The sequence below is a fragment of the Nannospalax galili genome, unplaced genomic scaffold (genome assembly GCF_000622305.1).
Source record: "Nannospalax galili isolate Female #2095 unplaced genomic scaffold, S.galili_v1.0 scaffold324, whole genome shotgun sequence".
Taxonomy (NCBI): domain Eukaryota; kingdom Metazoa; phylum Chordata; class Mammalia; order Rodentia; family Spalacidae; genus Nannospalax; species Nannospalax galili.
Window position 1 is genome coordinate 4,249,238 of NW_008353027.1, and position 23,336 is coordinate 4,272,573.

General features: G+C 43.2%; 1 protein-coding gene across 1 annotated transcript in view; it reads left to right on the forward strand.

The window, feature by feature from the left end:
• The window catches only part of Crybg1 (crystallin beta-gamma domain containing 1), a 215,123-nt gene that overhangs the window by 127,147 nt on the left and 64,640 nt on the right, over positions 1-23,336 (forward strand). The window contains exon 3 of the mRNA XM_008850301.3: positions 21,186-22,687. Coding sequence (XP_008848523.2) covers positions 21,186-22,687 — 1,502 coding nt within the window. The remainder of the gene's footprint in view (positions 1-21,185; positions 22,688-23,336) is intronic.

Below are 23,336 nucleotides of genomic sequence, written 5' to 3' on the forward strand. Positions count from 1 at the left end.
GTTAAAAGTATTTGCTGCTCTTGCAGACGACCTCTGTTCAGTTCCGAGAACCCATGTTACGGGTAGCTGTAATTCCCAACTCCAGGAGGATACGACACCTCTGGCCTCTGTGGGCACCTGCACTTACATGCTTATACCCCCACACAGACACACATACATAATTAAAAATAATTTTTAAAATATATAAATGATTGCTACAGAATGATAGAGTAATATTAACTGTAAAGCTGTAGTATTTCCTTAAAAAGAAAGAAGAGAGAAAGAAAGAAAGAAAGAAAGAAAGAAAGAAAGAAAGAAAGAAAGAAAGAAAGAAAGAAAAGAGCCAGGACACATGTATTTTAAGTAATAAGTCCAACAAAACACTAGCTTCTCTACATGGTCACTCATGAAGGGCAGCTGCCGCTCCATGCCTCATCTGTACCTCTAAATGACAGTGTTTCCTCGTGTTTTCTTCACGTATCTGTCTTCAGCTATCCCTTACCTTTCACTGCAAATTGTGATTTCCGTTTATCAAGAACACCAAATGTACGCAGACTGACCGAGCTGGCAACCAATAAATGCCTTTGTTTTGATTGACCGAATAAATGAAATGTATGACATGCTATAGCATGGATGAATCTTGAGACATTGTACTAAGTAATTGTGGGCTGTGTTTTTGTTGTTTGGTTGGTTGGTAGGTGTTTTTTGTTTTTTGAGACAGGATCTCATATAGCCCAGGTTAGCCTCCAGTTTGGTCTGATCCTCCTGCCTCCACATCCTAAATATACTGCCATGCCCAGTTTATACTAAGTAATTGTGCTATAAAATAAGTCAGTCACAAAAAAGGATAAACTCTGTATAATTCTGTATGAGTGAGGTATTCAAAGTAGTAAGACTCAGTCAGAAAGTTGGATGATGGTTGCAGGGCTTGGGGGCATGGGAGAATGGGGAGTTGCTATCTAATAGCTATGTACTTTCAGGTTTGTAAGATAAAAAAGTCCTAGAGATTTATTACATAACAATATGAATATTGTAAATATTATGGAATTGTATGCTTTAAAAGCTGTTAAGATGGTAAATTTTATGCTATGTGCTTTCTACTGCAATTGAAAATAATTTGGAAAATGAGCACAGCCCCTCTCACATCACACATCACTGTCAATGAGTGTGCACACATCACACATCATCGTCAATGAGTGTGCACACATCACACATCATCGTCAATGAGTGTGCAGTTGCTGACATGAGCCAGCAGGTGCCTCATGGTGTTTCTAACACTGGAGGTCTCGATAGAACACAAGAGCTGCTTTTTCTAATTTATATCACCTAAAAATAAAGACATGTAATGAGGAAGTTTATTAGTAGTGTCACTGTTTGCTGAAGCAATGGGACCCAGGCAAAAGACTGTCATCAAATACTAAGACTTTCTGAGACATATGCAAACTTTAAACTTTTAAGGCTAAATATTACAATGATTTATAATTACTGCGTTAGCTTTACTGATGATATGTGTCAGTTATTTGACTAATGAAATGGATATAATTCATATCTTTTCTCTGATGTGACATACCCCATGCATTTTTATAATATTACAATTTACCTTGTTCACCAGTGAAAGGAAATCAAAGCTAGGCTGCCTGCTTCTGGTCACCTGCAGTCAGGTTTTTCATAGAGTTTAATATATGCAGGACAACTTTCCCCAAACTGCCTACTGACTACTTCCTCTGTTGTCTTTTCAGCAATTTTGCTTTAGTGTTACACCCCCAAAAGGGCGCACCTCTTTAACCCTTTCAACTCTTGAATCAAACACACCCTTATTAAATGAGCTTTTCACATGAACAGTCAGTACCTGTCGTTCAGCTCTGGCTGGGGAGAGTGCAGCTGCTCAGGTGAGCTGGCCAGAGCTGAACAGGGCAGACTGGAAGGTGGACAGAACAGGCTGTGGTGAGATGCGAGACTGGCACTGGTAATGCGGGCTAAGCTGCATGCTCCTTCTTTCGGTGTATCAGTGGGAAGCAGAAAAGAAGCAACAGCATGGTAAGAGCAGATCTCTCCATTGATTAAGACCTTGTTTTCAACTTACAGAGTAGTAATACTAACAACATCAATTAACTTTACAGTGTGGTTATTGTGTAGATCTGGTAGATTCTTTGGGCTTGAAAGTCTTAACCAATTATGAAGGGAGAGTACAACGAGAGGCTGCATACCCACAGAGGCTTTGGCTGGAAGTGGGAATGAAGTGCCCAGGGTATGGTCTGTGCCGTCTGCTAGCTCTAGGGTCTTTAAGACATTGCCAGTGGTCAGAAGTAAGCCACTCGGGTCGAATTCATTTGAGCTTGTTCCATCACCATTCTCATGTTGTTTACTAATCCTTCTCTTGAGTGTGCAGTAAAGAACGTAGTGGATCCTTTTAAAAACTAGCTTCTTTCCCTGTTTTTTTTTTTTTTTTTTTTTTTTTTTATTTTTATCTGGCAGCCAGCTCTTTGGGGCAGGGGTGGGGTGGGAGATATGACACTCATGGGAAGCGTCCATTTGGAGGGTCAGGATTGAGTTTCATTTTCTTTGTGGTAGTAGAAGTTAAAACATTACACATCCTTTTAGAATGTAGGTTATCTTTCAGATGTGTTTCCCAGTGGGCGTTGGCTGCCTGCTGCTCTTTCCTCCTGCCCTGTAACAAGTTATTATCTATTGCACATACTTTCCCCAAACGAGATTTATTAGGACACAGATTTTATGGGAACCACTTGGCTTCTCACAACCCTATCATTCAAGAAGTGCTAAGGATTCAAATAAGTCAAGAGAAAAAAAGCAATATTGTAAACTTTTAAGAAAAAAAGGCACTTATCTAAGACCTATTAAACTATGCTTCGCTGATTTGATTACAGAGGCATAAATGTAAAACCGAGCATTGGGCTTTTTACCTCCATTTTCTCTGTTAAAATTTCAGCACTTAACACTTTCCCTATTATTGAGTATTTTAAAAATTATAGCTTAACTAACTACGTAGACAGAATTTACTTACATCGTGAGCTCTTAATCATTCCTTTATTTGTTTATTGTGTGTGTGTGTGTGCTTGTGCGTGCGTGCGTGCGTGTGTGTGTGTGTGTGTGTGTGTGTGTGTGTGTTACCTGTGCAGGTCAGAGTAAAGCTTTCAGGAGTCAGTTCTCTCTGTGTGGGTTGCCAAGATCAAACTCAGTTTGTCAGTCTTGGTAGCAGTCACCTTTACCAGTTGAGCCATCTCACCAGCCCTCCCAATATTTCCCTAGACATCTTCATAGAACTAATATCTTATGTTTTACCAGAAAAAAGCCTTTAAAAAATGATTTGCCAATTAAAAGAAAAAAAACCAACCATCTAGGTTTAAGAGTTTCATGACTATGATGCTAAAATGTGATATTTATAAGTGAAATTTCTGATATTTTGGTCAACCATCTTATTATTAGTACCTAACTATAAACTTGAAAATGTGCTAAGCAGCTGGATCTGTGAAAGTTGTTAGGCAAGCTTGGGTTGGGGTAAGGAGGCGTGTTGGCCAGGCTGATCATCCTGAAGGTTCTTCCTCTCTCAGAGGCTGTGCTATGATATTAAAGGTCCAGGGAAAGGTACGTAGGGTTAGTACCCACATTACAGGTGCTGATAACATATGGCCAGTGAAGATGACATTTGAATTTTAATTTGAAATGTTGAAATGGGCAGAGCCTGCTGCCCATGTCTCCAGGCATAATCAGGACGAACTCTGTGCAGCACAGCCTGGGTGTGCAGGCTTGTCTACCTCAAGCCTGTACAGGAGGAGGCTCTGCAAAGTGCAGTCCAAACACACAAGCTGAGGCAGAGAGAAGGCATCCGAGCTCACGTTGCCTGCCAGGATTACAACAGGGAGAGGTGATGGAACAAACATCTTGCTTTCCAAACTTGAAGGAGTAGCACGATTCTTACAGTCGCCCCATAACCAAAAAATTAACATCTAGATTTAAGGGCATCATGATTATGAACTTTTTAAAGCATTTGAAATTTAGCAAGTGTAATTTCTGATATTTTCGTAATGTCTTATTAGTGCCTAACTGTAATCACCTGACAATGTGCTAAGCCGATTGATCTGAGTATAGCCTGTGAATGTTGCCAGGCAAGCTTGGGCAGTTTTCTCAGGTGTGAAATGAGGATGGTGCCCCTCTCAGGCCATTAAAAGGTACCTGGCACATGGTTGGATCTTAAGAAAGATTACTGAAATAAGTCACAAAAGAGGAAAATTGAAAGGCCAATTAGCATAGGAAACATGTTCAGTGCCATTACAAACCAAAGAAATGTGTGTTCCGTGTTACCTGCTTATTATGAAATGTAGCTTACATCAGACCAGTGTATAAAATTTTAACGTAGAGTATAGTGAATAATTATAAAGCAGGCACTGGTATAATTAGACATAGGCCAAGAAAACATTGTCGCCACTTCCTCAGCCTCCTGATGGTCTCTTTGATCAGCATCTCCCGCATCACCACTGCCAGGACCAGGGTGAGGGAAGTGTGGCATTTGCTAAAGGGGTAGAATTGAAGGGAGCACCCAAAACAGTAACAATAAACCATAACAAACACACCCCTCAGTAATCAAGATACACACTGCGTTAGTGCAGTGTTTTAAAAGTAAAAGTGAGGAAACATCCATGATCAACAAAAAACAATTTTAAATAAAGATGGGATCACAAAGAAATAGCTATTGTCTTAACTGCTGTGATAATTAGTTCTCTGCTTTAACTTATGGTTTCACCACCTATAAATATATTCCAAAACAATCGTTTAGTTTTTGTATTCCTGAATTTCATATAAATGAGATTACATATTAGATTCTCCCCTGTATCTAGATTCTTTGTTAGCATTTTATTTATATTGCTAGGTGTGGTGGTATACAGCTGTAATCCTAGCATTTGGGAGGCAAAAGCAAGAAGATTGGAGGTCAGCCTGGGCTACATATTGAATTTCAGGCCACCCTGGGCTGTAGTGTTAGCCTGTCTCAGAACAAATCTATTTATGAAATTTGTCTGGATTGTGGACAGCTGAAGGAGGCTTTGTAGCTCAGAAGCCATAGTGGGCCAGCTGGCCGGGGACACAGCTACCAGTGTGCACTAACATGGTGTTGGGGATCCGGGCTTGGGGCCGAGGCACCGTGTTGCAGTGTGTGTGTGTGTGGGGGGGGTCTCAGTTTTCTGTATTGCTGTGGAGTGTTCTATTTTATGAAGGCGCCACCTTCCATTGAGCCATCATGCTAGCTCTGGACCTTCAGCCTAGTTCTAGTTGGGAGCTGTATGCTGCTATATAAGTTCTTGAGCACATCCCAGAACAAATTGTTCTCAAAGTAAGATTTTGGGGCCCTTGGAACTTACTGAGATCTTTCAGGGAAAATCTCTAACGTCAAAGATGTTTTCATAATAATGCTAAGTATCATTTTCCTTTCTCATTTTCTGTCATGAACATCCAGTGGGGATCCAGCCAAAGGTAACATGATGGTAATAGTGGCTAAAGATGTCCTGAGTATTGTTGAGCTCTAAGTTTTAATTTCTAACCTAACTGTTGATAAATGTAATCTACATAAACAAAGGCTCTGATGATCCTTAGTTTCTAAGAATGTTAAGGGATTCTAATACCAAAACTTTGAGAACTGGTGTTCTAGGGATGTACTGAAGAGCAGAATTGTGCTAATATGTAACAGCAAGCTTTTTCCAAAGTTCCTACCAGTTCCTACTTGGAGCATTAGTGTGTGAGATTCCCTGTTTCTTTACAGCCTCTCTAGTATTTGGAATCTTCGTTCTGTTAAATTTTTGCAGTCTAGTGGTTATAGAAATGTATCTTATTGTGGTTTTCCTTTCCATTCCCTCTATCACTAATTAAAATGTGAACATAATTAGGGATATGTATAGAGGTAAGCTGCAAACATGTTTTCTGCATCCTGCAATACACTGAAAGTAACATAAATGAACAAATGTAGGAATTGTGGTATAGTGACGTGATGGAATTCAGTGCAGCCATTAATAGTAATATAGAGCATACGTAATGAGTTCAACAAAAGAACAATATACCAAGTAGTCTATATGAAATTCGATTGTATATTGCCCTAAAAATATGAGGGGGGAGAGTAGCAATAATAGTATTTGGGATGAAGAGTTTAAGGATGACATATAGTTTCTTTAATTACCTTATTTGTACTTCTGATGTTCAAATATGAACATATATTTCTTTTATGGTTTCTGTGTTAGCTTGTTGGTTTGTTTATTTGAGACTGGGTATTGCTGTGTTATCCAGGCTGGTCTGGAACTTGTGTGTGTCCCAGACTGGCTTCAGACTCTAGATTCTCTTGCCTCAGCCTTTGGAGTGCTAGGACATCTGGCATGTGCCACTATGCCCAGTTGTTCGTCAACTTTTTATTATCATACCTGAGATAATCAAGTTAGAAAGAGAAAAGATTTATTTGGCTCACAGTTTTGGAGGTTCCAGTTCATGACTAGTTGGCCCTGTTGCTTTTAGGCATGTAGCAATGTAATGCTGTGGCAGGGAGCATGGAAAGTAAAATCGGTCACCTTGGCTGGAGTGTGAAAGAAAAAGAAACACCTGGGTCCAGTTTATGTGTATGAGTGTATTGCCTGCATGTATGTAAGTGCACACATCGTGCAGTGCCCATGGAGGTCAGAAGAGGACATGGAATCCCCTGGAATTGGAGTTACTGGAGTTACGGACTGTTAGTTGTTAGCCATGTGGGTGTTGGGACCTGAATCTGGGTCCTCTGCAAGAGTAGTCAGTGCTGTTAACTCCTGAGCCATCTCTCCAGCTCCATGGTAAACTCTTTTTAAGGATATGTGCTCAGTGACCTAAAGACCTTTCACTAAGTCCTACCTTTTTAATGTTTCCACCACCTCCCAATAGCACCAGGCTAGAGACCAAGCCTTTGGGAGACACCAGATCCAGACTCGAGCAGTGCCCTTTCCCAATATCAACTGCTGAGTGTTCCAATATACACTGCTGTCTGACTCTTGCTGATTACTTGGTTGGAAAGTAAGAGATTTTTAGAAAACAGATTTGACACTCTGTTCATCTGATAAATAAATTTGTATTGAGTGTTTGTTGGCGTCAAGCACCAATAAAGTACTGGGTACCCAGAGGTAAACAAGGCATTCTTGTCCTCCGGAGGCTTACATGCTGTAAGGCAGCGAACATAAAAAGAAGTCCTGTGTTCAAATAATGCTATACCTTGTGGGTAAAGATGAGTGCTAGGAAGAAAAATAAAGGAGGTTTCAGTTATGGAAAATGAAGGTCCTATTCTACATAGGGTGAGACAAAGGTGTTCACTATACTTGGCTGCTCTCTCTCTCTCTCTCTCTCTCTCTCTCTCTCTCTCTCTCTCCCCACACACACACACACACACACACACACGTTAACAAAAGAATAGACTTCTGTTTTTTTTTTTTTTTTTTGTTCTGCTATAGCACATTGAATGCTTATAAACACCCAACTATTTTATGTGGCTGCTGAATTCAAATTCAGGATTTTGCCAGACTTGGTGGTACATGCCTTTAATCCCAGTACTCAAGAGGCAGAGGAAACAGATCTCTGTGAGTTTGAGGCCAGTCTGGTCTACAGAGCAGTTTAGACCAATCAGGGCTACACAGTGAGTTCCTATCTCAGAAAAACAAAACAAACAAAAAACCACAATTCGGGTTCTTAATGCTTGTACTATAAGCACACGTACTCACTGAGCCCTCTCTCTAGCCCTCAGATGTGGAACTTTTGAGAGGATAAATTATTTAATCCTTAGTTAATAGTATCCCTGAATTCTGAGTTCTTGTCATGAAAGCATGTACTTTGCTCTTTTTTTGTTTTGTTTTGTTTTGTTTTGTTTTGTTTTTGAGATTGTATCTTGCTATGTAGTCTAGACTGGCCTGAAACTCAAGATCTTCCTGCCTCAGCATCCTGAGAGCTGGGGTTCCAGTCATGTACCACTGCAGTTGGGTATATTTGGCTTCATAAATTGAAAAATATTGGCTACATGTGATGGCACATACCTGTAATCTCAGTATCCAGGAGGCTGAGGCAGGAGGATTCTGTATTTTGAGCTAACCTGGATTACCCAGTGAGTTCCTGTCAATTAGAATAAGGAAACCTATAAATTCTTTGCTGACCTGTTGGATTACATTAAAGCACTGAATAGAAATAGTGATAAATTCTTCCTATGGCTGCAGATTTTATCAGACTGAAGAGTTACTATAATGACCAGTCAACAGGGGACATAAATATTATTGATGAGATGATCCTCTCAACTTTAACTGGAAGCAGTATCTTGATTGTTGAAGGTATAATTGACACTAGTAAAACAGTGCAAACTTTGTTTTCCTTGGTCAAGTGTACAATCCCCAAATGGTCAAGGTTGAACGCTTACCACTGGAAAGGGCCGCTTGAAGTTTTGGATGTAGGCCAGACTTTGTTGGATTTGAAATCCCAGATGAGTAGTAAGTAAATAGGGACTGTAGTAAGTACCATAGGGATTTGAATCTTGTTTGTGTCATTAGTGAACTGGAAATGCCAAATACAAACCCTAAGATGACAGTTCAAGTTGAGTCTGCAAAATTCAGGAGTCCCATTTACACTGCCAGCAAAATTACCAAGCATTCCAGTTCTGTGGCCATCCGCTTAGCAAAGCCTTTTGCATGAACCTTCTAAGAATTTTACCTATCTGGTATTTCAGAAAGCCAGTTGCCACATTCCTGAACTTTTTACTTGCACATGAGCCTGTAGTTAGACTGTTAGTTCCATTTGCATAGATTGTTACTTAACTTGTGAGTGAAAAAAAGAAAAAATACTCTTAAAATTACCACTGAAATAATATTCTTAAGATTGTATTGGTAAGCATTTAAAGAGAAGGTATATTAGTTTTTAATTGGTATTTTAATTTTATATATTCAGGAAAGAATGGGTATGATTTAATATTGTTAATTATACCACTGTGCATTTAGAACAGTCTAAAGTGGTCATTCACATCAATAACAGTATCTGAGAGGTTTTGTTCAGGTAAATAAACCTGTGTTCAGCAGTATTGACTGTGCTTTCCCAACTGGGCTATTTCAGTGAATCTTTGTCAACAGTTCCTTTTAAATGCAAATAAATGAATTCAGGAAAATTGTTAGAAAGAAAGAAGAGTTGCTATAAAGTCAATAATTCTTACAAGAAATTGTAGGAACTTCAGAAATTTCTCATTTGTGTTAATGCATATTATTTGGTGTATTAGTCTGGTATATATTAATTTGAAAGGTGAACATTTTTCTAGAAATAAATCCATTATTTCATGCCACATTTTAAATGTGCTAACACTGGCTTTAAGTTAGGAGGTCTCAAGGTCCGTAGGTATCTCAGAGACAGCCTCAAGTCACAGTGCTGTGACCGAAGGAGCTTGTCCATTCCTCTTACAGCTGCCGCCCCTCCATCTCCATACTCCAGACTTGACTGTGGTCCATATCTGCTAGGAGGGCTGGCGAGCTAGGTTGGTTCCCTCTGAGTTCTCCACCCTCTGCTCACCAGCGTATTCCTAGTCTCCTTCATGATAGTTTATAAATGGATCACCTGACCGAAGATTAGTCCTTGCTCCTTTAGTGCTTAGATTCTGAGACTTGCTGAGTCTTTGCTGTGTTTTAAACTAATTACTCGCATGAAGAGCATGCCTTTTAGTTCTGAGTCAATATAAAAGGACTAAGTTGACTACTTAATGAGCACAGTTCCATTTCCTAGTTTGGCTAAACTTTCATTAGAAATTCACTAGTCAATCATTTGATTTTGAAGTAGGCGTAAGCACAGGATAAGAAATACTTTTGCTATGATTTTCAAATTCCCATGTCTCTTTTTAGGTACACACTGCACAAGAAAAACAATCACCAAATTAAGATCGTGTATTTACTGTAAAGCAGATTAATTCAGCCTGACAGTTATCTTTGTGAGAAAAAAAGAAACTATTTGGGAGACTATTTTGTTTATAGTAAAAGAAATTCTGGGTTATTTGGTACTCATAATTTGGCACACAGTATTGGGGGCAGATCGTAGCCCAGGAAACCCATAGCACATGGATGGGTAATTGAGGAAAGCAGTGAACGGCCATTTACAGAGTGTGGCTGAGGTTGGAAACCAAGAGTATTAGTGAAGATTAGGCTGTGGCATCCTCCCTCACCGCTCTTCTAAGGCCCTGGGCCTAGGACTCTGCATTCCTTTTCTTTTATTTTTTCTCCTCTCTTCCTCCTCCATTCCCCCTTTTCTCTTTTGTTTTGAGACAGGGCCTAACTGTGTAGCCCAGGCTGGCCTAGAACTTGAAATCCCCCTGCCTCAGCCTTCTGCACCACTGTGTCCAGCTGAATTCTTTCTCTTTCTTTTTTAATTTCAATTTTGTTCACTCATTTATTTTTATTTTATATGCATGAGTGTTTGACCTGTAATGCAATGTTCATGGCCGCCAGAAGAGGGGCATCAGATACCCTGAAACTGGAGTTATGGATGGTTGTTAGCTACCATGTGGGTGCTGGGAAGCAACCCAGCTCCTCTGGAAGGGCAAGTAAGTACTTTTTACAACTGAGCTGTCTCTCCAACCCCTACATTCTTTTTCTTAAAGTTCTCAAAATTATATGTACTTCAGCTGCACAAAACCTGGTTGAACACCAAAATAAAGACTAATGAGCACTCGGCAGCCCTGTTGAGACCCTTCTCTTGTTGAGACCCTTATTGTGGACCTGGAAGGGAAAGAGGAGGAAGCCATAGTCAAAGCCAACACGTTCAACTCAGACTCTCCCTGGGGGTGGAATAAAGTCCTGACCTCATTCCAGTCCCTGCCTCAGGTCTCCTGTCAGTGCCTCCAACTGGCAGAACCCAACCAAAACCAAAGAGCAGGGGGTCAGTTTCTACATTCCATTGTGGTTGGGATGAGGCACAAAGACACGCAAAGAGGGGTGAGCTAGTGGACATACCCAGCACATGCTTCACACAGCTAAGAGTCTAAAGCAGAGCTCGCTACAGGAGGGGGCTGATCTGCTAGCTACTCTATCACAGCTATTGCTGCACTGCCAGGACTAGGAATAAGCAGGCCACAGGTGGACTGCACTGTATGTAGCCAGTATGGTTGTACAACTGACATATATACGTCACATTAGTTCAGCAAAGTCTTATTTTGTAATAATATACTGTCATTACTGAAATTACTGAGCTAACTTTCAGAAAAGCTGACTTGTAGTTAGGAAAGTTAAACTCTCTGGGCCAACGTTTGCTTTCTTAAGGTAAGGAGAAACGTATAGCACAAAGTCGCTACTCAATATTATTAGTAAAAAATGAATGAATGAATGATTCCATAATCTAAAAACTCTTCTGATTGACCAGGCGTCAGTGACAGCAGGTGTGGATACCCAGCCCGGTAATCCCAGCACTTCATAGGATGAGGCAGGAGGATTGGCATGAGTTTGAGACCAGCCTGAGCTAAATAGTGAGTTCCAAGCCAGCTAGCGCTAAAGTGTAAGATACTGTCTCAAAAACAAACAAAAAGTGTCAATGGCTTTAAATAACTAAGTTTCACTCTGTCTCTGTAAAAAAATAAATAACCTGGGGAGCCAGGTATGGTGGCACATGCCTTTTATTCCAGCGCTTGGGAGGCAGAGGCAGGCAGATCTCAGAGATCGCCACCAGCTTGGTCTACATAGCAAGTTCCAGGCCAGCAGGGACTATAGGGAGACCCTGGGACTGGAAAGATGGCTCAGTGGTTAAGAGCATTGGTTGCTCTTGCAGAAGATGCAGGTTTGGTTCCCAGTGCCCACATGGCAGCTAACAACTGTCCATAACTTCAGAAGAGGGGATCCAACACCCTCTTCTGGCCTCCACAGGCACTGTATACATGGGTATACTTAGATACATGTATACACTCATACAAATAAAAAATAAATAAATACAAATTTAAAAATAAAATAAATAAAATAAATGATCTGAGCCAGGTGAGACAGGACACACCAATAATCCGAATACCTGGGAGGTAGATGCAGAGGGTTAGAAGTTTAAGGCCAGTCAGGACTCTATGAGATCTGTCTGAAAAATCAAGAGCAGACAAATGATCTAAAGACAATTCTTTCCTGACTGGGAATCTGCTTTTTAGTCGTCAGCATACAAAATAACGACATTTACATACTGTGTATCATTGTACCTTGCTCATACTCTCCTCCCATTGCCCTCTCTTCTTCCCCTCCCTTCCATAAGTCCCCTTTCTCCCCCCAAATAGACCCCTCTACTTTCATGCCATATAATCTAGATTCCTCGCATGAGAGAATACATGTAATATTTATGTCTGACATATTACACACTTAACATGATCGCCAGTTCCATCTATTTCCTTGCAAATAACACAATTTCATTCTTCTATACTATGGAATATTTACATATGGGATTTCACATATAATAATTCTATATATTTAAGTATCTGTGTGTTGTGTGTTGGATTAGATTCCTTTGGGTATATACCCAGGAGTGGTATATCATGATCATGGCAGTCCATAGCAGTTCTCTTTTTAGTTATTTGAAGACTTCTTTTGGGAGGAAGTGCTGGGCACCCAACCCAGGACCTTGAGCATGCTAGGTAAACACTCTCATTGAGCTACATCCCCAGCTTTCTGAAGAAACTCTTCAGAAGAGTGGAAATTGAACTCTTTCTAAATGAAAGTATTTATAGTCAGTAATACATTTTCTTTAGACACCAATAAACTTGGAAATTTAAAAAAAAATCTGAACTAAAGATCTGTCACTGTTTTTTTTTTTTTTCACTGAATGGCCTAACTGAGTTTACAAAAGAAGATATAATTGTCATTTGACTCAAGTGGCAGAAAAACAAATATATTGACGTGTCAGTGGAGAAGTATGTGTCATATAATAGTGAAAGGACAGAGAAGAGAGTAAAAAAATATAAAAGGAAAGAAAAGCAGCAGAGAGGGAGTGGCTATTGGAAGTATAACAAACGTTAGAAACAGCAGAGCAAGTAAGCATTCCACCCCAGGAGACTGGGAGGAGAGACATGGCAAGAAGGCCCTGAAGGCCTAATGTGTTACTGATTGCACCATGTGAAATTGGACCATAGATCAAAAGCAGTTGAATTGAACAACTTCATAAGCTTTCCCAACAGAGGCCTGCTTCCCACTGACCGTTGCAGTCTATGGTCTTTTTGTGCCAGTGTAGGTCTTAACTCATTGTAACAGCCTTGAAAGAAATTGCTGTTATAGCTCAGGTGTAATAATAACTATAGTTCCGGTTACTCCAGAGGCTAAGAGAGAAGGATCTTTTTTTTTTTTTTTTTGGTCTTTTGGACACAGGGTCCCCCTGTAGCTCCAGCTGGCCTGGAACTCTCTATGTAGACCAAACTGACCTTGAACCCGTAGAAACCTGCCTGTCTCTGCCTCCCAAGTGCTGGGATTAAAGGCATGCGTCACCATGCCCAGCTCAAGAAGGATCTCTTGAGCCAGGAGTTTGAGGTCAGCTTGGGCAACATAGGGAAACTCCATCTCAAAAACAAAACAAGAAAATTCACCAGAAGTAGCCAAATTATATATGGTATATTCCGAGAGTGGGAACTGGTTCACATGTAATGAAAAAAAACATTTTTTTTAAGTAAAAATGAAAAGTACCAGTATTTAGTAACCAAGGTTCATCTACATGAACTCTTCCTTTCTTGTGCATTAAGTGTGTATATTTAGATTGGGACATTTATATCAGCACAAGCACTATCAAAAAGGAAGATGCAAACTGGATAGGTGAGTGTGTTCGAAGTGCCCATTCCAAAGCCAAGCCTGCAGTATCTGAGATCCATAGCTGGAGCCTCCCTTGAATTTCATCTTCTCTATCTCTGCTGTTATACTGAGATGATGTTAAGCTGTACACTTAACATAGGAAAATGCAATTTTAACTTTAATTCTGAGGTCACACTGAACTACGAATCAAATAGGGCTATGTAGTGAGAACCTGTTTCAAAAATAAAACAAAAAAGTGAAAAATTGACGGGCGTGGTAGCACACACCTTTAATCCCAGCACTCGGGAGGCAGAATTTGAAGCCGGCCTGGTCTACACAGTGAGTTCTGGGCCAGCTGGGGCTACAGGGAGAGCCCATCTCAAAAAGACCAAAAAAAAGGGGAAAAATGGTTCTTGTTTTTGTGTATTTCTCTCTCACTACAGCACTGTATCAGCTTTCCTATCCAGCTGTCAACTGTTTCTTTTCTCTTCCCACCGCCGTGGCCGATCTATAGTCTTTAGTTAACTGTCACATGGTTCTAAAGTATTTCATGCATTTTTTTTTAAGAGACAGGGTCTCATTCAGCCTGGACTGCCCTGGAACTCTCTATGAAGCCAAAGATGACTTGAATTCCTGATTTTTCTGCCTCTGTTTTCCAAGTGCTGGAATAATATACATGTACCACCATGTCCACCTTATATGGTGCTGGGCAATGCTAGGCAAGCAGTGTACCAGCTGAGCTAAATTCACAGCCATAAGTATTTTTTACTTTTTTTGAAGGAATTTTCTAACCTGTTTTTTTTTTTTAAAAAAATGAAAACAAAAGACCTTTTGATAGTTGAATACTGAGGTACCTTAAACATGTATTATGTAGGACAGAGCTAATATACAGGCATGTGCAAGGCTTTGAGTTCAATCCCCAGTGCTACAAAGTAAGACCAAACCTATAAAATGTTTACATTTTAAAGCCGCACAACTAAAGCTATTAAAAAAATCTATTCAGAAAAAAGTTCATTATCAGAATAATCACTAAACCCCAAAATGTATGCTATCAACTTCAGGTATTATCAAAGAAATATGGCTAACTTTATTATTTGTAGTAATGCCAATTTAAATCATTCCTCCTCGTGGCTGAGGAAGGTTTTCTTTCTGAAATCAACAAAGTGAATACTTCAAAAATCACTGGTATTTTTTTTTTTTAAGAGTTATCCTTGTACATTGTTGACCACATTCTAGAAGGATGCACAGGTAAGGACATGCAAGAAGATCTCCGTCTGCTTTGTTGAGTCAGATTTGGGCTGGGAGCCAGCAGTAAACCTTAAACAATTTGTGAGCCCTCAGTGGCATCAATGTACCAAATCCTCACGTGGACAGAAGGAATTCTTCATCACACTAAGCCTTGGACAGAAAAGAGTTTCTTTCTGTTCTGTCAAACCTAATGCACATTTCTAGTTATTGTCAAGAACATTGGTACCTCCTTGACAGTGATGCCAACCAGAGGATCCTGGTTCTTCCAGAGCAGGATGCTTGATGTCCACCTCTTTCTGGAAATCCCCATGCTGAAGCTAAGAATGAGTACAGGATATTTTTCCCTCTGATGAAGTACTTGGATTCTGTCAGGGAATGAAAAGGGTAGAAATCTATGAATGACATTTTAAACAATTTGTTGGTTATATTTTCAAGTAATGTATGTTCAACCTAATTTTTTCATCTTTTTTCTCAGATTTTAGATAAATTTCTTTAAAATTTATATAGCAATGCTTCTAATTAGTAATCTTAGTAATCTTTTTTAAAGAATATTTTTATTATTCCAAAGACAGGCAATTTTTAACACATTTTTCCAGAAATAACTTGAAGCAGGTTACATTTTATATATATACAATGAAGTTTAAGAGTGGAAAAGTAGGGATAAAAAATCAAAAACCAAAGCCAGGTGTGGTGGCACGCATCCTAAATCCCAGCACTTGGGAGGCAAAGCCTGGCAGATCTCTGTAAGTTCAAGGCCAGCTGGGGCCACAGGGAGATCCTGTCTCAAAAAGACCAAAATAAATAAATAAATAAATAAATCAAAGATCAAAGACCAAAGGATTTGCCAACACGGGGTCAATTTTGGTGGAATAATGAAGATTTCCATTAGCTCTGTTCTTTTTTTTTTTAATCCTAACTAGTTTATTGGCTCTGCTAATAGAGCATAGGGTGGGGCTTTATTTACAGATGAGTGGACACCCCCTCCCCTCCCCCATTTACAGCTGTGCTGGAAAGTCCACACTCAAATATAGGTCCTGTGACTTCCCAACAGCTGCACAAAATGGGAGGTGCCTCATGGCATTCTTGGCTTATATATCCTTAGCCCCTCCCCCACTTGCAGCTAAGATCAACTGATTGGGTAGGAGGAGTAACTGACTCTCCCCTGGACTCCTTGATGAGCGTGGGAAGGAGGTGTTACTATAGCTTGCCAGCATAGTGGCCGGAGGACACTTCAGTTAACACGCCACTCCTTCCTCTGGCTCTTACATTCTTTCCACCACCCTCTTCCAAAAAAGCTCCTGAGCCCCTGAGGTAGGCATGGGATGATCTTCCTCCAGTCGTGGCAAGGCATCGATCTTTTGGGGTTTCTGCCTTGTCTGTTTTCCATGGGCTGTTGACCCATTTCAGTGAAATTCCATCTATTATAAAAACACAAACAGCAAGAAGCAAGAACATCTAAACAGTGGCTGCTGTAATAACTTAACTTCCGGGTGTAAACACAAATGCTTGGATGGTAGTTGGGCAGGTGCATCACATCCATATAATAAAACAATTGCAGTGACTTCCCACTGGGGCCTATATTCTTCCCTGCCGCAGGGGGCTGGCCTGGTCCACAGTACCAGATGTGTGTTCCACCCCTAGGAGCAGCCATTATATCCAATCGAAACTAATTAGTAATCTTAAAAAATAAAACAAGCTGGGCATGGTGGCACAGGCCTTTAATCTCAGCACTCAAAAAAGGTAGAGGCAGGCAGTTCTCTGTGAGAGCAAGGCCATCCTGGTCTACATACCAGTTCTAGATCAGCTGAGACTACAGGGAGAGCCTGTCTCAAAAAATAAATAAATAAATTAATTAATTAAATAAAATAAATTAAATAAATAAACCAAAATAAAAGTATAATTTTGCCTGAATGACTAGACATTTCGGACATACTGACATATGATATATTGACAATTTATCCAGAATGTTCTGGCCTTTAGTGTCTTCTAAAATGAGGTCACAACACAGGTTTATACAAGCACAAGGTATCATTTACTAGGTGGCTCTTGCTGACAGCAGGTTCTACCACACCAAAAAGACTGAGCTTCACAGAACAGTATTTTAGCTTCCACTACCTGGGCCCCTACACATGGCTGGAGTGTGACCTTGTCATGAATGTCCTGAATGTCCCCTCATGAGCTATACTGAATCTTAACCAACAATAGCACTCTAAAACAGATCCTGACACACAATTCAGAGACCGTCTCTGAAACTGTCTATTGTGGACTGCTCCCATGGCAGTGGGGCACAGATGGAAGGGTGCCAAGTGCAGACTCTACACAGTGAGGGGTACAGGCTGCCTTAAGTAAAGTGTACAAGGTATACTATAGAAAACAGGTCCTGGGGTTACACTGACTCTCAGAACATTGAGCCTGAGAACAACATACCCCAGGACCCCCAGAACCCTTTCTAGGACCAGAAGAGAGGAAAGTTGGAGTTGGGGCACTTTGGCAGCCTGATTTGAACATATTCCCTTTCCTAAGGAGGTTGAGGGAAGAAGGTGCTGGGTCTGTGACTTCCTACCCTAGATTTAAGGCTGTAAACCCCAAAGCTTACTCTCTGATCACTCTCAGTCCATTTTTTTTTTTGGTTCTCCATCTGCCAGGCTTTCCCTATGAACACTGGAAATAAACACTCTGTGGCTGAAAATAACTGTGTAGCCTTTTGAAAAAGGGAAGGTATGCCTCAAAGATGTGACTGAGACTTCTGGCAGAGGAATGGGGTTTTATAAACCCTGCTCAGATGATCCTGCTCAGAGATGATGTCCTGGGGTTCCTCAGGAACTAGCCCCCTGGGGAAGTCTCCATTGCCTAGAGATAAGAGAGGAGCCTCTGAAATGACTTGATGGTTGCCACATTCCTGTCCCTCCCTTGAAGAGCTATGAAATGATCAGAGCCATATAGACTGTGCCACACAGATTTCTTTATATTATCTATCTATCTATCTATCTATCTATCTATCTATCTATCTATCTATCTATCTATCTATCTATCATCTATCTTCTATTTTTATTGTCTTTTTGATACAGGGTCTCCTTGTAGCCCCAGCTGTCCTGGAAGTCACAGAGATCTGCCTGCCTCTGCCTCTCAAATGCTGGGATTACAGGCCTGCACTATCACACCTGGCATTTTTGTCTGTCTGTTTTGTTTGTTTGTTGAAACAGGGTCTCTCTTTGTAGCCCTGGCTATCCCTAGAACTCATTGTATAGACTAGGCTGGCCTAGAATTTCTGAGAATTCTCTTGCCTGTGCCTCCTGAGTACTGGGATTACAGGTGTGCTCCATCACACCAGGCCTGTTTTCATTTTACAAAGCTTGCTATATTGCCCAGCCTGGCCATGAATTCCTGAGATCAAGAAATCATCCTCCTCACACATGCTGGGCAAACACTCTTACCACTGGGCTATACCCCTGACTTCACTTAGCTTAATGCTTTTGCGAATTATTCCTGTCACTTCATGTTTCAAAAGTTTGGTTCTTTTTATTGCTGAGTAGTATTGTGTTGCATGGATGTACCACAATTTTTTATCTATTCACGTTCATAGGCATTTGACTTGTTTGACTGAAGTTGCTATAAAAAGGCTTGATTAAGCAAACTAAATTCTGAAATTCTAGGAAATCAACAGAACAGTCCAACGAGTGATAAATAAGCTGCCCCTCTGTGATGCAGGAGGAGGTAACTAGTTAATAGTCAAGTTGAAGAGCAAGCAGCTGTGGGGCTGGACAGATAGCTCAGTGGTTAAGTGCACTGGCTGCTCTTTGCAGAGGACCTGGGTTCGATTCCCAGCACCTACATAGTGGCTAACAGCCGTCTGTAACTGCAGTTCCAGGGGAATCCAAAGCCCTCTTCTGACTTCCGTGGGCACTGCACGACACAGGTGCACTTACATACATGTAGACAATATACTCATACCCGTAAAGTGAAAATTAAAAAAAAAATGTAAAGCATCTATAACTAAATTTGAGGGTTGGAGTGGGGGTATCTTCACTGAGCAAAGAGGACTGCTGACCAGACATCTTTACAGCATGGGAAAGCAGATTGCAACATCCCTGGCAGGACAGAATAATACACACTGCAGTTTTATTTTATTTTGATAAGGACTGGAATTGAACCAAGACTCAAGCTTATTTTCCTACCTCTTCAGGTTATGTTTGATGGCCTGACACAAAGAGCTCTATATTCAGAGTCAGAAAGACTTTCCTAGCTATGGAGCTTTGGACAGGGGTACTTTGGCATATAGGCATAAAAAGACTACTACTTTAAAGGGCTGTTGGAAGGATAAAATGACAATCTACACAAATCACTTAGCAAGTGTCTGGTACATAAGGAGGGCCCAGGAAGCCGGTATTATGATTAAAAATCATGTAGTAATACTACCTTTGATTTAGGAAGTCAGATAATTTTAATGTAATTTTTCTTAAGCTACATCCAGTTCTTCCTTCAGACTTCCTAAGCACTGAAGAAGTGGATGAAGCAAAATCTGACTAGATCTTAGAAGCAAACGGCCTCAGTCACAGGAGCTCTGGTTGGTTGCTGTATGGATTGCCCAGCTCCTTTGTTCCAGCTCTGTAGTTCCAAAGCTCTGACCACACCATGTGCTACTGCCGGAAGCAGCACCTTGGGAGTTTGTGAGCCTATGGGATTTCCCCAGGCGTTTCCTGGAAACTTGACTCTGGGGGTCTGTAGCCTGGGGTCTGTTTCTCTGGGCCCCCTCAGGTTACTGGGTACCCTTTGCACCTGGGTGATGGAGGCAGGATCAGGTGTTGGAATTGGAGGATTTGGGTTTGAGTTCTGACTTTATCGTCCCAGCCCCCAGCACACTTTGTTTAGGTCTCAGTCTTTGGAATGTCCTTTCTTCCTGTACAGTAGGGTAACAGCATTACCTCACCAGACTACAGCAGGGTTACACAGTATTACAAAGGCCAGGAATGTCCCAACAGATGCGTGTTGGTTCGCATGCACATCGTACTCAAGCTTTAAGAAAAAAATTACCACAATCTACGAACTGTACTGTAATTCAAATGAAGAGGATCTGTTATACCCCAGTAAAGTCAAAGTAGTCCCGAATGCTCGTCTTCCTCGAAAGGTGGGGTTCTTTTCTGCCTCACAGAGGCTAGCCCTTGTGCTAGCCCCTAATAGGCTTCGAATTCACGAGGTAACTTAAGAGCTATCCTCTAGAAGGGTCGTGAGTTCAACCCAATCACTTACTCAGCACGAGTGGCCCTGGAGAAAAGAGAAGCTGTTGGCTCCCTCCCTGTTCCCACTGGCCGGCCCATCACCCACCCCTCTGGGCGCCCCCCTTTGGCTGTCCCGCTTCCTTGGATTAGCCCACGGGAGGCTCTGGGCTTCCAGCACCTGGAGCGGACGTTTCCAAGCCGGCGGTGTCCGGTGTCCGCTGGGCGTACATTCTCCCTCCCTCCCAGCCAGGGCGGGTCCCTAGACGCTCTCGAGTGCTGGAGCAGGGGACTGGCCGCCAGTCCCCTTCCCCCCTCGGCCTCGCGGGCGTTGACACCCGCCCCCCAGAAGCTCCGGCTGAGCCCCGAAGAGGCGGGACGGCTGCACGGAGGCTGCGGGGTTTGAAAGCAGCGCGCCTGCCCCATTGGCCGAGCGCGTCCCGCCCGATGCCGGGCGGAGCCAGGTGCTGGATTCCTGCACCTAGGCATAAGGTTTTCCCCTGCCTGTCTTCTCACGTTCTGCAGAAGGCCGCCAGTCATTTTTCCTAGGCCTCCGCACCCCCAATAAAAGAAAAAGCGGTGTTTCAGGAAAAATTCTTCCCGCACTGTACCCTGTAATCACGCCTGGTTGTTTTGATGTTAAATTTTTATTGAGGAAGGAGGTAAAAAGCAGACACCAGAGAGGGAATTGTTAACTGTGTAATGTGGTATTTGAACTTTTCGAATTAAAAATCAATTTATAATGAAATACTATTCTTATTAATGTAGCGTCAAAAACATGCTTAAGAAAAAAAATAATTTTGTCGGAAAGCTGGTAACACATTACAGACGTGCGTACCTACGCCTAGCTCTACCTTTTCATTTTCAATTACTTGCTTGCAAACTGCTATTTTGGTTTGTAACAGTTCTCTAATATACCACTAAAGGGGGAAAAAACGGATTTTCATGTTTTCTCTCCCCATCTCCTTTTATTTTCCAGTCCAGAGCACAACCACCAGAAGACAGCAGAAGGAAGCCAGTCTTGGGGAAACTTGGCACCCTATTTACTGCTGGAAGGAGAAGGAACACCAGGAATGGCTTAGAGAGTCCCACCCACTCAAATACCAAATCGGTCTCTCCCAAAGACGCCACTTCTTCCAAACTCCCCGAGGCTCAGGGCAGCCCACCTAAGGCCACCGACGCGAGCGAGGCCGAGGCTGAGCCGGCGGAAAGCGGTGTCCAGGCAACCCCCGGGGACGCCGAGCTGTCACCTCGCTGCAGCAGCGACTCCGGGGCTGTGCAGCAGGGCCTGGGCAGTGATTCAGCCCAATTAGCACCTCTGCAGGCAGAGGGAGAGACCTTCCCAGATGCCACCACCGCTGCCAAGCAGCTGCATTCCTCACCGGGGAACTGCTCCAGGCAGGGGAGCGCAGAGACACCCGCCCGCAGTCCGGGGGAGGACGCTTTGCCAGGCGCTGGCCGCCAACCCGAGACCGCCGGGGGTGCGAGGGGTGTGTCGGGGTCGCCCACGGAGGAGCGGCCCGCGGGAGAACCAGCGGAGGCCCCCGACGGAGTCCCCGTGGTGGGTGGCGGAGGCTCCCCGGGGTCGGGTGAGGACGCGCCTGCCGGGCCAGGCGACCCTCCTGCCCAGGGCGCAGCGGCCGGCGGTGCAGCCCGGCACGGCGATCGCGCCCACCCTGCCACAGTGCTAACTTTGGACATCTACTTGAGTAAGACTGAGGCGGCGCAGGTGGGCCAGCCAGTCGGGGTGGCCCCGGGGACAGACGACTGCGACGATTCGGACGACATGGAGCGGAGGGCGGGCGGCCGCAGGTCGGGCCGGCGGAGGAAGTCGCAGAAATCCGCCGACTCCCCCGGCGCCGACGCGGTGCCTCCCGAGAGCCCGGCGACCGACCACGCGGTGTTCGACGACGAGGTGGCGCCAAACGCGGCCACCGCGAACGGCTCGGCGGAAAAGAAAGTGAAATCCCCGAGCGCGGCTCCAGACGGGGGCGTTGCCTCCGCCGCCGGCCCGGACTCCAAGCCCAGCCCCGGCCCCAAAGGGCAGCCGCGCGGGGAGCCGGAGCGGAGCAAGCAGCCGCCCCCGGCCTCGTCCCCCACCAAGAGGAAGGGCCGGAGCCGCGTCCCGGAGGCGGTGCCCAGCTCACCCGGCAGCGGGTCACGGGCGCCCGCCAGGGAGTCTCCCCCGAAGAAGGCGCCCGCCGCCGACCCGGGCCCGGCAGCCAAGGGCGCCGCTGCGGAAGGCGGGGAGGAGACCGGGCGGGTCATCCCGCGGGAGCTCACGGTCAAGAGCAGCTCGCTGCTGCCCGAGATCAGGCCGGAGCACAAGAGGGGCCCGCTGCCCCACCACCTGGACGGCCGGGGCGACGGAGGCCGAGGCAGAGAGCTGGGCAGGTCGGCAGCTACGTCTGAGGCCGAGGGCCAGAAGCCCAGGAACCATTTCGGTGTGGGCAGGTCGACCGTGACCACCAAAGTGACCCTGTAAGTAGCTGCGGAATTAGCCTCAGAGTTGTAGAATCGCCTGTGCGGTTGAAAACTTCAAAGAGAAGGAGCAGTTCACAGAACTCAGGCTAAGAAAGATGACACTTGGCAGCCTCCTCAGTTAATTCCTACTTTAATATAAGATCTAAGTTGAATGTGAAAATAGGATATTGCTTGAGGCTTAGTGTTTACGTAGCGATAAGACTTAATGGCTTGACATAAGCTAATTATATTCTTTATCCCAAATGTACAGGGTATTATTCCAGGGTAAGGTGTTTAAAAAACTCAGAGGGAGACTACAGTATTTTGAGTGTGACCCAGTAGCTTTGACGTGGGAGACTTTAAGAGCTTTCTCAGAACTGTTTAGGGAGTTTGTGCCTCGTCCTAAAATAAGGTAGAGTGAGTCTCCTATTCTTCTGTAATGTTCAGGAGCCTGCTCATATTTTTGTTTCTGGTCTGAACCCGGTTATTGAAGTCACGACAGTTCTTATTGAAATTCTTTTGCTGAGTGAAAGGACACAAAACAACAGACTGTAACAGCATCCTATTAAATTTTAACAATCTTGGAAATATTTATTGAATACCCTTTGTTCTGCAAACTTTAGGGGGAGATGGCCAACTTTTATGAGTCAGGCTATTGCACTTGAAA